The 15,522-nt window shown below is 40.7% G+C and overlaps 1 protein-coding gene across 2 annotated transcripts in view; it reads right to left on the bottom strand.

Moving 5' to 3' along the window:
* Window positions 1–1,041: 1,041 nt before the first annotated feature.
* Window positions 1,042–15,522, bottom strand: part of LHFPL1 (LHFPL tetraspan subfamily member 1) — an 83,412-nt gene continuing 68,931 nt past the window's right edge. For both annotated transcript variants that reach the window (XM_084870527.1, XM_084870528.1), the window contains exon 4: window positions 1,042–1,911. In XM_084870527.1, the coding sequence (XP_084726653.1) occupies window positions 1,730–1,911 (182 nt within the window). In that variant the 3' untranslated portion in view covers window positions 1,042–1,729. The remainder of the gene's footprint in view (window positions 1,912–15,522) is intronic.

Here is a 15,522-nt window from a genome sequence, read left to right as displayed (position 1 = left end):
TCCAGACCATATAAAAAACAAACAACAACAAGAACAACAAAAAAAACAACAGGCTAATCAAACATCTATGCAAAATACAAGGCCTGGCAAGAAAAAACTCAGCACAGGCAGGAAGGAATTTAAATTCAAACTGAACAAGGGACTGGGTCCCTCTTTGAATATAAGCCCCTACAGGCCCAGGTTCTTGACAGAAAAAAAAAATTAAATTCTCTCTCCTTTCTGTGGAAAAGGAGAGGAAACATTCCAACTGACTAGGACCTTATACAAAGTGACAGTCATTTAAAATGGCTCTTTAAATTTACCCTTTATTGAACAGTTTCTTCTCTAGGATGCAACTACTTCACAGGGTGTTTAGGTATCTGGGCCACAGAGAGCAGCAAAGCATTGACTTCCTGGGAAGCAAAGGTGAAGGGATTGGTAGCATCAGAAGCTAAGAACACTCACTGAGCTGTTATTTTTCCATTTTTCCCCTCATGCCCCCAAGGTCATTTCTCTACCCTTCTCTGTCATGCTTTATGACAAAGGAACCTGACCTCAATGGACTTGTATCCAAACACTCTGGAGTAATTAAAAATAAAAACAGATGAGCTGGCTTATTGAGTCATATGCCCTGCCTAATCCCTAAAGCTGTAGTTATGGAACAGTAGAGCTGGCCTGAAGTAGTTGGGTGTGGGGGAGAGACAAATTCTGTCCCTGAGTGACAAGTTCTTCTATACCATTCGTCAGCCTTGAGTAAATTTGGGATGGTGGCCAAGCCTAAAAATACATCAGACCTTGGTGACATCAAGGCTGTGTTCTTTTATGTCTAACTCACCTCAGATGGAGGGGAAATCATTTGATGAGCAGTCTTTCAAATAGGCAGAGAAACTTATATCATGGTAGGAATGACTACTGTGGGTTTCCTAATCAATAAAATTGAACTCTGATAGAAATTTTAATAAGGAGTCAGCAGAAACAGTCTTGTCATCATCATCGTAAAATCATGTTTATTGAGTGCACAATAAATGCTACAATATTTTCAGAACATTTAATGAACACAATTTCTGAATCTATAAAGGACTGGAGAATACTTGGCACTATATTTTGATGCCACTCACCAAGCCAAAACACAAAATGAACTCTTATTAATATTCCAAAGCATAATGAGGAAGGGACCTTAGACTATAAGTAGGTATCCTTGGTTAATATTTTTCTTATTGAGAATCACCCTCACCACAAGCTTTTTCACAAAAGAAAAGGAAAAGAGGTCAGATAAAAGAGGAAAAGTCAAGGTATAGTCCTGAGAAAGTCTCAAATGTTTTATCAGTGGCATTTTATCAATAATAATCAATACTAGGTGGAGGGCTATAAGAATGGAATGGCAGGAACCAGCCCTGTCCTTCTCCTTGTCCCTCCCTTATCAAGTGTTCTTACCTAGACTTGTGCAGTTACATTTCAAGTGAGGATCTTCTCCTTATTTTTCATAAAGGTGTATTTTGGGACTTGGGGGCTAGTGCATCTTCACCAGCTAGGTAAATATTTGAGAAAATCATATTTCTTGATGAATTTTGTAAGTAGTCACTGACCCACTGGCTTAAGGGAAAGTTCAAATGAATGACTGGTGAGTTAAAAAGCATGTAACTTTAGGATACACTGCTGAAAGGTGGGTGGCAACTGGTCTAGTCTTAGTACCTGTTTTCAAGGTTCCCTTCCCTCCTCTTTTCCACCCTCTCCAATCTTCTGCCAAAGCTCAAGGCTTGAGGCAATAGTCAAGCTCCATGGCATAAGAATTGGTGTTCCTCATGATGCTCTCAACCAACATAACAGGCTTGGGGTTTCTTCCAGCAAAGCAAGAGAGCCAGGTACAGATCAACATGGCTGCAGCTGCTCCACCTCCAGTACAGTAATAGGCCCAACCAAGCCTACAGGTACCTGTAGAAATAGGGACAGATACATGAGGATTAGTGTAAGAGTAGGAAGCAGTGAATGCAACTGGAGTTCCTGTGTCCTCTTTTCCTCCTTTGCTAGTGGCTGGTATTTGCTTTAGCAAGAGGTTATAACATTATTCTGTTACAGTAGGAATCTGGGAGTGATGTGCATGGTGAAAGTGGTGGTGACACTGATGACAATGATAATAAGACAATGATAAAGTGTCAAGAACAAGGCTAAGGTCCTTAGACATACATCTCCTTGATCATAACAATAACTGTATGAGATAGATACTCTTATTATCTTTGCTTTTTTATACAATGTGAATCAATCAAGGCATAGGTTAATAGTGAAAAACAACAAAGCTTGAAAGTCATAGAGTCAAAAATATAAACCCTGGCTCATCTTTATTCTAACACCACACTTTTTACCACACTGATATACTATAGTGCATGGATTGTTTTCAAAGAACAATATCCTGCATCATTAGGAGATTTGACAGGTAAAATTGTATTACCTTGACACTTACTTTATGTCTCTATCCCAACCTAGTTTTTCAATATCCAGAAAGGAAATATACATTGGAATCAAGGCCAAGCTACTAAGTGGGTAGTTTCAGTTTGAAGGGAAATAGGAAAGGTCATCTGCTCAAAAATTCTACCCTATCACCTGAAACTCTATCAGAGGTATATTCTTTCATTTGAAGTGTGTGTGTGTGTGTGTGTGTGTGTGTGTGTGTGTGTGTGTGTTTCAGAGAATTTTCCCTAAAAAAATGATGATGCCCAAAGATAGGAGAGCTATTATGAGCTATTATTTTACTAGGGATCAGGGTAACAATTAAATCTAAAAAATCAAGTGCTTAAGCAAACAGAAGTCCAGAAATTGGGATATATGCCCAGTGTTAGAATATTGCATAGGAGTCCTGAGAAAAGAGGTATACAGCAACCTTCACTGCCTCACAGTCTTGGAAAAACCTAGCACTGACTACAGTCAGTTGGGAATGTCAAAACTGATCTTTGTAACAATTTACTGTTTAATAAGCAATTATTTATGCTTACTTGGTGCCCAGTGAACCTTATTTTTTCTTTTAATTGACTGGTTGGCTTGTCATATATAGAGTCTAAGATGGCCCCAAGTTAGGTTGTTTTGCTTTTCTAGTCAGGCCACACTAATTTATCTCAAATTTCCCACCTCAAAATAGATTTTCTATACAAAGTCATCATTCATGCTGTCTCTCCTGCCAAAAATATCTTCTTTTTTTATCCACTAGTCCATATTATCCTTGGACCACTATGTAGGACTTAGCACCTCCAGGAAGCCTTCCCTGATTAATTCCAATGGGCTCAAATCCCATCAAGCAAGTAGTCTTCTAGGAATTTATCTATATATCCTTTATGTGTGTGTATATGTTGGGAAACATTGGGAGGAAAACTTATATATCATATTTTTCACCTGCCCTTTACCTTCTACCAGATTGTTAGCTCAGCAGTGCATACGTATTTGTTTCTTTCTTGATAATTCCTCCCATGTTCTCTCAACAGTGGGCACTCAGCATGTGTGATTTAGCCTAACATTACTTCAAAGGGGTATACTTACATTTTTATTTATTTCAGAGAGGAAGGGAGAGGAAGTGAGAGATATAAACATATATGATAAGAAAGAATCATGGATAGGCCAACTCCTGCACACACCCCCTAGGGATTGAGCCAGCAACCCAGGCATGTGCTCTGACCTGGAATTGAACCATGACCTCCTGGTTTATAGGTCAATGCTCAACCACTGAGCCACTACAGCTGAGTAGTATGCTTGCATTTTTAACCACCAACACCCCAAACTATGGCTTAAATTTTGAATTAAAGGTAAAAACCAGCTATAGTTGTATAATATGTGTTTCTGGAATGTGCTATGGCCCTTCTCACCATAAGGCCTATGCACATTCTTCTTACTTCATGTGCAAGTGTACACACACACTTCCCTCCATTATATTTGCTTAATCAATGTTTAACCACATTTTGGAGCTCAGGTCAATCATTCATTCCTTAGTGAAGCCTTCCCTGTCCTCCCTAAGTCAAATTACTTTATCACAGGCCCTCATTGTCACTGTGTATCTTTTCTTCTGTACTTAAAATAAATAAGTGAACCACTTATTCCCACCTATGGCAAGTATCAAATCCTAGTTCTTCAGAGGGAATAGCATTTTATCTATGTACTCAGATAGTCATGTAACTTCTCAATGTTCCATGTCCCCACTCAAAATCATGGTGAAAGCCAGACTGCAAAAGCTATGGAAACAATGTAATTTTAATAGAGAGGGGTTGAATTTGAAAGAGGAGCTTTCTTAAAGAAAGAAATCTAACTATCTACAAAGTGGCTTCAACATGAATAATAATGATGTAATTCTGGGAAGAGTAAATTAAAGAATACAGCCCAAGTGTCCATCAGCATATCCTATCTAATAAAAGAGTAATATGCAAATTGACCGCACCTCCACTACACTCCCAAGCAATGCCTACCAGCCAATCTGGAGTGAGTATACAAATTAACCCAACCAAGATGGCTGTGGCCACAGAGAGCAGGAGGCTTGAGTTTCCTCAGCAATGGAGGAAGCCAAGCTTTCTATCTGCTCTGGCTGGCCCAGACCTCCACTCAAGGCTACAAAGTTTCAATTATAGAAGATAAATAAATCCCAACAAAAATGGCAGCATCCATGGAGCTAGAGAGAACAAGAAGCTTGGGTTGCCATGGTGATGGAGCAAGCCAAGCTTTCCACCTGCCCTGGCCTGCCTAGGCCTCCACTCAAGGCTACAAAGTTTCAATTATAAAAGATAAATAAATCCCAACAAAAATGGCTGCAGCCATGGAGCAAGCAGGAGGCTTGGCTCAGCTCAAGGCTATAAAGTTTCAATAATAGGAGAGAAATAAATCCCAGATAACAGGGCCTCTGTTTGGGTCATTGGTAAGGTAACCAGATTGTCCCGCTTTTGGCAGGACAGTCCTCATTTCTAACAATTTTTTCCCCGCATCCTGCGGCTTTTTAAAAAAGTCCCAATTTTTTGAAAGATTGGAAAGATTCTTTCCAAAAATCAGGACTTTTTAAAAACGCCGTGGGACATGGGAAAAATTGTTAGAAATCAGGACCGTCCTGCCAAAAGCGGGATGATCTGGTCACCTTAGTCATTGGGGGTATGGCTGGCCTGCAAACCACTACAGACCCCTCACAGAAGCTGCCCCACATCCCAAGGGAATCCCCATCCTGATCCAGGACATCCTTCAGGGCAAACCAGCCAGCCCCCACCCATGCACCAGGCCTCTAGCCTAGCTAATAAAAGAGTGATATGCAAATTGACCATCATTCCAACACACAAGATAGCTGCCCCCATGTAGTCAAAGATGACTGCCCCTATGTGGACACAAGATGGCCACCACAAGATGACCAGCAGGGGAGGGCAGTTGGGAAGGACCAGGCCTATAAGGGAGGGCAGTTGGGGGGATCAAACCTGTAGGGGAGGGCAGTTAGGGGTGACCAGGCCAGCAGAGGAGAAAAGTTGGGGCAACAGGGCTTCAGGAAAGGACAGTTGGGGGGACTCAGGCCTGCAGGGGAGAGCAGTTGGAGAAGGGCCTAGGCCTGCAGGGGAAGGGAGATAGGGATGACCAGGCCTTCAGGGGAGGGCAGTTAGGGGTGACCAGGCCTGCAGGGGAGGGCAGTTAGGGGTGACCAGACTTGCAGGGAAGGGCAGTGAGACATCAATCAGGCTGGCAGGGGAGTGGTTAGAGGGTAATCACATTGGCAGGCAGAAATGGTTAGAAGCAATCAGGAAGGCAGGCAGGTGAGTAGTTGGGAGCCAGGAATCCTGGATTGTGAGAAGGATGTCTGACTGTCTGTTTAGACCCGGTCCTACTGGAATTGGGCCTAAATGGGCAGTTGGACATCTCTCGAGGGGTCCCAGGTTGGAGAGGGTGCAGGCTGGGCTGAGGGACACTATTATGCTAAGTGAAACAAGTCAGTCAGAGTAAGACAAATACTATATGATCTCAATTTTATGTGAAACCTAATTAACATAATAAGCCAACAAACAAAATGGAATCAGAGGCATGGATACATGGGAGTGTCTGGCTAAAGAACATATATGAATACCCCATGGACATGGACAATAGCTTTGTGAAATATAAGGGAGGGGGAGGAGGGGTAGGTGAATGTGGGGAAAAGGGGACACCTGCAATTAAGTCAACATTTAAAAAATTAATTGAAAAAATAAAACCAGATTGAGACAAGCAGCCAGTAGTTCTGTATCCCCTCCAAATCTTGTTGTGCCCCCCCCCCTTAGACATATACTTACTCATTCACTAAAAGTAGGATGTTTTATATAATGCTTTAAATTTTATATAGTTAAAAACTCTAGAACAGTGGTTCTCAACCTTTCTAAAGCCGCGACCCTTTATTACAGTTCCTCACATTGTGGTGACCCCCAACCATAAAATTATTTTTGTTGCTACTTCATAACTGTAATTTTGCTACTATTATGAATCGTAATATAAATATCTGTGTTTTCCAATGATCTTAGGCTCTATAGCAGTGGTTCTCAACCTGTGAGAACTGCTAGCAGGGTTGCCTGCTAAAATTAAGCAAAAGGTGCAATGAACTACCACCCATTACCTCCAATCCTATATAATAATAGCCTCAGACAGGAATGTGAGCCTCAGGTGACAACCCTAAGAATGCCCTCAGAATCAGGAGGGTAGAGGCAGGAATCCAGACCAATTCACTGATCTCAATCTGGTGCCCTGCCATCTACTGGTTTCCTAATCCTTCGAAAAGCCATTTTCCTCTTACAGGATCCATATCCTGCAAGACTGGAGGTGGAAGCTCCTAAATAAATTTGTAATAGACTCATCTGAGCTTCTCTCTTACAACCAAAATCTCTTGTGCTCATATGGCAGAGTAGACAGTAGCCAGTGCTGGGGTATGCCCAATGTTGGGTAACTTCCTACTCTCTGCCATAATCCCAATCTAGTCTATACAAGGCAGAGGTCTCATTCTGTTTTTTCACTTGCTTGTCAGATCATCACTCACATTAGAGTAGCATTGATATTTCTATTAGATATGTGAACCCTGAAACTAGTGAAAAATTTGTTTCTGTAACTAAAAGGAATAAATGCATAGTATTCCATTACCCCACAGCCTTAATAAGGAAGAAAGCCAACAAGATGGGAAGCTCCAGAGTAGAAAACTGGTTACAAAGGTGTCAATAAAACTTACTGAAATTAACTCATAGCCAAGTATTACTGGGCTTGGAGTCAATACCAAATTGCTCTCATTGCCACCCCAAGTGCATTCTGAGTTCTCCCCATGGAAATTTTTATTAAGCCACTGAACAGCATCTAAGCCCCAGACTGCTCCACGGAGAAATCCAAAAAATAAAGGGAATATATCTTCTATCCAACACTCTCCCCACAACTCTACCTGTTATCTTCTTGAGGAAACAAAGAGGTTGTATCACTACCATTGCAAATGGAAACAAAAACATACCTTCTAAAAACTACATTTCTATTTTGAAAGCTTCTGTTCATACTCACCTACTCCTCAGACAGCTTGGATACTATTCTGGTGTCCTACAAAATAACTTGTGTTTTCTATGGAAGGCTGAAAAATTAGGAAATAGGAGCAATGAACTACTACCCATTACCTCCAATCCTATATAATAAAAGCCTCAGTGGCATCACGCGATATTATCACAAGATGGCTGCCCCCATGTCACCACAAGATGGCCACCCCACATCATCACAAGATGGCTGCCACAAGATGGCCAGCAGGAGAAGGTGATTGTTGACAATCAGGCCTGCAGGGGGAGGGCAGTTGGGGGCAAGATCAGGCCTTCAGGGGAGGGCAGTTGTGGGTGAGATTAGGCCAGCAAGGGAGAACAGTTGGGGGCGATTGGGCCAGTAGAGGAGTAGTTAGGCATCAATCAGGCCAGCAGGGATGTGGTTAGGGGGCATTCAGGAAGGCAAGCAGGTGAGTAGTTAGGAGCCAGCAGTCCCAGATCATGAGAGGGTTGTCTGACTGTGAGATCAGGCCTAAAGCAGCAGTTGAATATTCCCCAAGGGGTCCTAGATTGGAGAGGGTATAGGCTGGGCTGAGAGACATACCTCCTGGACAAATTTTTGTACACCAGGCCTCTAGTAACCTTATAATAAAGTCCCATAACTATTATCCATCCCTAAATCCTATTCCTTGAAGTACTGCTAATACTTCTATTCATCTGAAAAATACTTATTAAGTACCTACTGCATGCCAGACACTTTGAATATACCATTTTATTTTATTCTCATAGCAGCCATGATTATTTCCATATGCAGTTGAGGAAACTGCGTCTCAGGAAGGCAAATTATTTTGCCAACTTACAAGTATCAGAATTGAGACCTGAATACCAGGACTTGAAGTCCATGGTTATTTATTTCAACCATGCCAAGACAGTAGAGCCAAGGGCACAAGATAGGTCCAAATTTTATGGGAAAATATGATTCCTTTAATTAATCCACCTTTTTATTTCAATTTTTATTTTTATTTTTCTAAGTGAAGGTAATTTTCTGGCGAGATTTTTAAAAGCTCTCTGTAATTCAATTTTTTTCTACTATAAATGTGATAAAAGCTTTAAAAGGCATATGTGTAAAATACCACAGGGATATCCAGAGAAAGAGAAAGTATTTGTAGATGGGAGAATTCAGGCTTAGGTAAGGTTTTATATAATGGATAAGATTGCATTTCAAATTTACTTTAGTAATGGTAAGTGAGCATTCTAGGCAGCAGGAGTGGTTGTTGTGTGAACAAAGTTATACAAGTGAGAAAGTAGAACATATGTTTCAGAAAAAGCACTAAATTAAGTATTATTTTAGAAAAGGGGTGTTGACAAATAATAAGCTAAATCTAGACCGGAGATAAAGGAACATGAATCTGTCATCTTTACCTCCAGCAGTGGGGAACAATGAAACATTTCTGATCAGAGGATGATATGATAGAGTGAAGTTTCTCAACATTGTAATTATTGACATTTGGGCTAAACATTCTTTGTTATATGGGAGTAAGGTGGGGAGGTTTGTCCTGCACATTGTAGCACCCTGGCTTCCACCCACTAGATTTTTTCAACTTGTTCTTTCCCCTGAGTTGTGGAAACCAAAAATGCCATCTACAGCCATTGTCAAATGTTCCCAATGGTTGAGAGGGTGGATTGCTTTTCATTAAGAACCACTGAATTAGAGGTATGGTTTGGGAAGATTAACCTAAAAAGGACTGGAGGAAGTTGTACTATATAAAGAGATCAGATAACAGAGGCCAGGGATGCTGTTAATACATTCAACAAAATATACAACAGCCTTTCACACAACAACAAAAAAATTATGTGGCAAAAATGTCAACATTTTCAAGATTGAGCTACCCTCTCCTAGGCAAACACCAGATATGTATACATTGAATTAGCTCCAAAATGAATCTTGATGACTGAATTAGCCCAACAGAATGGAATCTTCTCCCTTAAAAAACAGCTGTGTGTGGTTCCTTACTGACCTGGGAAACTTGCTGGAACTGGAGCATGGTCAGCATCAAGCATTCTAGTATGTTAGCCCAGGGAAGTTTGGGAAGGCCAAGAAAAGAGACCACACAAGGTCTTCTCATTTATTGAGGAGGAAGCACGGGAGTCAGGAGACTGAAATCTTTGAAGAAACCTCTTAACCTCACTTGAACACACTTAATCACCCTTAAAATAGGACAAAATAGTTAGGTGCCTGCCTAGAGACAGAGTAATAGGACCAGATGAGTTCTTGAGGTCCCTTTCATAAATAGCCAGGCTCACTGCTGCCTTACCTTTCAGGTTGAATGTGAGCTGACATTACATGTGGAGATTATCTCTACATACATTCATAGGTATTAGTGAAGAGAAAGATTTGGGAGAGAAGAGGTCCTAATTGCAAATTAGCTTTATGGACAGATTCTGGATGAGATATGAGATAAGCGTATTTCTTTTTGTACTCCTCTGAGATAAGCATGTTCCTTTTTGTACTCCTCTATATCATTTCTATCACCCTATCATGAGTCATTCTACCCCAGTGTTGAATTTGCTGTGACAAGATTCCTCATAAAAGTTATTAAATCATCACTCAACAGTGGATCTGGCATTTAAATCAAGACATGTTGCTTTTATTCTAAGTTGCAAATCAAATTGGTTTAAAGTTTAACTCTATTTATTTTGATTCAGCATTAACTTCTGTTATTACATCTCTGTTATTTAGAGAAAAAAAATTGTCACTGGCTGCTACGTAAACTGACCCCCTTCCCTGGAGCCCCAGTCCTATGCCCTTTAGGCACTTGGTATCTGCCTGGTGTTAGTGGATCATGCTGAGTAACTGGGAGAAATTAGCCACAAACAAATGGTTTTGGTGAGGCCTAGCATTGGTATGGGTTCAGGGTTGCAAATCAGAGAAGGAAAGAGTCTGAAGAGTCTAAAAGAAAGGCTCTCTGTGCTGGGACATATTCAGAATACCAGCTTGAATCCAAGAATAATAAAGAACTAATCTAAAAAATGTGTCCTCCTTTGAGGAAGAGGGGAATGCATAAAAAAAGAGTGATACAACTTTGGAAGTCAATTTGACACTGTCTTATAAAACTAAACATACTCATACATATGAACCAACAATAGCACTCTTTGGTATTTATTCAGAGGAGCTGAAAACTTATGTCCACACATAAACATGCACACAGGTGTTTACAGAAACTTTATTTATAATTGCCAAAACTTGGAAGCAACCAAGATGTCCTTCAGTAGTTGAATGGATAAGTAAACTGCGGCATATCCAGACAATGAAATATTATTCAGAACCCCCAAAATGTCCTATCAAGTCATGAAAAGACATGGAGAGACCATAAATGCATATTAGTAAGTGAAAGAAGCCAATCTGGAATAGCTGCATACTTATAGTATGCCAACTGTATGACTTTCTGAAAAATGTAAAATGATGAAGACAATAAAAGGATTAGTGATTGCCATAAGTTAGGAGGTGTGGGGAGGCATGAATGGGAAGAGCACAGAAAGATTGATAGAGCAGTAAAAATACTCTGCACGATATTATAATGATGGATACATACCATTATACATTTGCCTAAATACATATATTGTACAACACAAACAGTGAACCTTAAGATAAATTATGGATTTTAGGTGATTATAATGGTGTTAATGTAGGTTCATCAGTTATAACAAATGTACCAGTCTGGTGCGGGATGCTGATAATAGGGAGGCATGTGTAGGAGCAATGGGCATATAGAAAATATAAACCTTCCCCTAAATTTTGCTATGAACTTTAAATTTCTTTATTAAATTCTGAGAGAGAGAGAGAGAGAGAGAGAGAGAGAGAGAGAGAGAGAGAGAGAGAGAGAGAGAGAGAGAGAGAGAGAGAAAGGTAAGTCTGTCTTTTGTGTTTCTCACATCTACCCTTTTAGAGAATCATCTGATGGAATTCTTGGCCCCTGAAAGGTTTAAGGAAAAAACAGGGAAGCAGAGAAATGACAATCATATAATGTACACTAACATTCTAAAACTGACCAGGACAGAGTAATGTTCAGATATTTCAAGTTTTGATTTGATGCAATTTCCCATATCAAGGGCTGAGAGCTGATACTCCAGAAAAATGTATGCTTGTGACTCAAGACCACTGGTAAGAAGCCACAAATATTAGTTTGGTGGGGGAGAGGGTGATGGAGGGGATAAGAATTGTAGAATAGCTGGGAGCTTTGAGGTAGTTCAAGAATGGATATAGCCGAAACCGGTTTGGCTCAGTGGATAGAGCGTTGGCCTGCGGACTGAAAGGTCCTGGGTTTGATTCTGGTCAAGGGCATGTACCTTGGTTGCGGGCACATCCCCAGTAGGGGGTGTGCAAGAGGCAGCTGATTGATGTCTCTCTCTCATCTATGTGTCTAACTCTATATCCCTCTCTCTCTTCCTCTCTGTGAAAAATCAATAAAATATATATTTTTTTTAAAGAATGGATATAGATAAATGTTTCTTGAGAATATAATCAAACAGTTTAAGGATGTGAGAGGATATTGTACTCCTATAAAATTTATATCCAAAATCTAGGAATTCAAGGAATCCAGGATGTAGGGTAGTGTTTCAGATAGAATTCAAATCAAATAATATTGGCATCTGTTATTTCATCTACTATAGTCCAATAACCAAGGAATTTGAGAGATACTGCTCTAAACATAAATAGGCCAAATAAAATAAGGATTTACCCCAAGGATATAATAGGACCTGCAATGGGAACCAGTATATTATGCTCAATCTCACCACTCAGAGCAGGGGGACAGGGCAGATATGCAGATATGTCTGTCTTGGAGCCACCTAGAGGGGGTGGGCTTCTCAGCCTTTATCATATCAAACCAGGCTGCCTGCACTGATCCTGAGAGTAATATCATCAGCTACAGAGAGACACCTAAGCTTCCTTTGGAATTCTATGGAATAGAGAGGGAAAGGACCAGAAAAAGATCAAAGAGGAGAAAGAGACTAAAGGAAGGTCAATGGGTTTGGTGGAAGAGGAAGGGAAGAAAGGAAGATGGTTTGCTTAGAGAACATAAGACAATTATAACACTAAAAAACATGATCCATATGGGCTGAAAAGTGCAGAAATTGAGCTCTTCCACAAACCTCTTATTAAAGAGGGTATTATTTTTTTCAAAGAAGAACCAGCTGAGAAAAGCCAGCTGCTCTTCCAATCACTATGTCATCATCTGCTTATGAAACCAGGACTACAACCTGCCTCCAAAATGCTGTTTGGTATGTATGGTTCAGGGGAGGGAGAGGGTGAGTTGCTATTTGCTTACTTAACATATTTTTGTCATTGGGACCTGAATTTTGTGTTAAATAAGCAGCAGGGGTTTTGAAGACGCTGATAGTCCCATCTGTTGAGAGAGATACTGCTGACTTTAGGGTCTCCATAGGTAGCAACATAAAAGTATATTCAATGCATCCAAGGTAAATGATCAGAGAATTTTCTATTTTAGGTTCTACATAGATGAATAATCATCAGAGATGAAACAAAGCCAAATAATTCAAGGTCAATTGCCAAATGTCCTACACACACACACACACACACACACACACACACACACACACACACAGCCTACAGTAAAAAGATAGCCAAACCCATGTGAACAACATTCTTCTCATTCTCCAGGTTAGGTGTCAACAGGATCCCAGATTGGAGGCCCAGGAACCTATCATATTTCCTTGCCAGAGATTCTAGGAATCTGCCAGGTTGCCTTGCCAAAGAAGGAAAAAGCATCTTTTGAAAACTTCATTATTTCAGGTAAACATGTTATTTATTGCTAAAGTGATTATTTGGTTCATTCAAGTCTTCTAGGGAGGAAGTACAAACACCATCTTGGTCCAACCCAATATTCTAAAGGTTAAGTGCAGAAACCAGAATACTTCCTAAAAAGTCAGGGTAGCACTTAGTAATCCTCATGGTGACAGAGGTACTCTGATATGGTTGGTGTTTTTTTTTTCTCTTACATACACTTCTGCCAAACAAATTATGTCCTTCTATTGAAATCTTCCCCACCACTATTGAGCATTTGCTTCTAACTGATCCTCATACATCAACCAATCTTTCTTATTTATATAATCTCTTGTATAGCTAGCCTGAGTTTTAGCTCACCTGCTCATATTTCTATTAATTGGGGAGTTAGGGGAGAAATCATATCTCAGGCCAATTTAAACTGTGCTTTTGGAGAACCAAGATGGTGTTGAAGGTAAACAACTGCATTCGCCACCTTCCATAATCACATCAAAAGTACAGCTAAAACACAGAACAACCATCATTCAGAACTGCCTTAAAGCTGGCTGAATGGAAGTGATACAACTAGAAAAGTAAAGGAGAAAGCACATTGTCACTGGTAGGATGGGTGGAGGTGAAGAATGGGCTGGTCTGACACCTACATGTGCCACTTTTTTAATTGGGAGGGAGATTGTCTCTATAGATGCTGCCCATGTGGAACAAGGGGTCTCAGACCCACACCAGACTCCCATCCCAGGGTCTGGGAAGAGAAGTCCTGGTAATTATGGACTGTAAACACCAGCAGGAATTGGGGCTGAGAGACACGGAGGCTGCTGGAGCCCCAGCTGTTCCTTTTAAAAGGCTGGTGCACAAACTCAGACTCAAGACTTCTGAGCTCAAGCACCAGTTGGCTCTGGGGGACCCGGACACTTACAAGTAGGAACTGGGCTGCCTGGCAGCAGAGCAGGAACTCAGGGGCAGCTTTCTCCCAACCAGGGGTGCTTGCAAGGGTCATTGATTTTGTGTTAGGACCTCTCCTGTTGTAGGGTTGACTGGCATCCATATCTGAGCCTCAATAAGCCTAGAGCACACTGTTTGCCCCACCTAGAGGTTCACTGAGAACTTGCCCAATCCAATTTTCAGCCCCATGCAAGCTGTTTACAACAACTTTTCCATATGTATAGCCTGTCCTGGCTCAGGCTTCAGACTTTACTAAAATCTCTCAAACAAGTTGCACTGGTGACAGCAAGTCCCAACCTACCAATAGAAGTTCCAAGACCCAGTACTAGCACCAGACTGCCTTATTTCACAGCTGGTCTTCACCTCTTGCACAGAAGCTCTCCAACTACAGTCACAGCTTATCCTCATAGCCAATTGGCTTGGAGATAAACTCCTCCCAGAGATGCCAACAGCAACCAAGACTCAACTACAAAACTATGCACACAGCCCACACAGGGGCACACCTAGAGTGCCCAGCTCAGGTGATTAGGGAGGTTGAGCCACTGGGCCCCACAGGACACTTACTACACAAGGCCACTCTTCCAATTCCAGGAGACATAACAGCTCTACATAATACATAGAAACAAATACAGGGGAGCAGCCAAAATGCAGAGACAAAGAAACATGTCACAAATGAAAGAAAACAAACAACTGGATACAGAATTCAAAACTATGGTTAAAAAGTTACTCAAGGATCTTCACTAGACTTTCAAGGATCTTAGTGAGAAGGTCAAATACATGAAAAAGGGCCAGTCAGAAATTAAGCATACACTAACTGAAATATAGAACAATTTACAGGGATTCAACAGTAGAGGATTATGAGAATCAAATCAATATGGGGAAGCAAAAATCACCCAATCATAAGAGCAAAAATAAAAAAGAATCCAAAAATATGAAGAAAGTATAAGGATATTCTGGGACAACTTCAAGCATACCAACATTCACAATATGGGGTGCCAGAGGGAGAAGAGAGAGTAGGATATTGAAAACCTATTTGAAAAAAATGACAGAAGATTTCCCATACCTGGTGAAAGAAATAGACTTACAAGTCCAGGAAGCACAGAGAGTCCCAAACAAGAGAATCCAAAGAGGCTCACACCAAGACACATCATAATTAAAATGCCAAGGGTTAAAGACAAAGAGAGAATCTTAAAGGCAGCAAGACAAAATCAGTTAGTTGCCTACAAGGGAGCACCCATATGACTGTTAGCTGATTTCTCAACAGAAACTTTGCAGGCCAGAAGGGAGTGGCAAGAAATATTCAAATTGATGAATAGTAAGGACCTACAAGCA

The sequence above is a fragment of the Pipistrellus hanaki genome (genome assembly GCF_964339955.1).
Source record: "Pipistrellus hanaki genome assembly, chromosome: X".
Taxonomy (NCBI): domain Eukaryota; kingdom Metazoa; phylum Chordata; class Mammalia; order Chiroptera; family Vespertilionidae; genus Pipistrellus; species Pipistrellus hanaki.
This window is presented reverse-complemented; position numbering and strand designations above follow the sequence as displayed.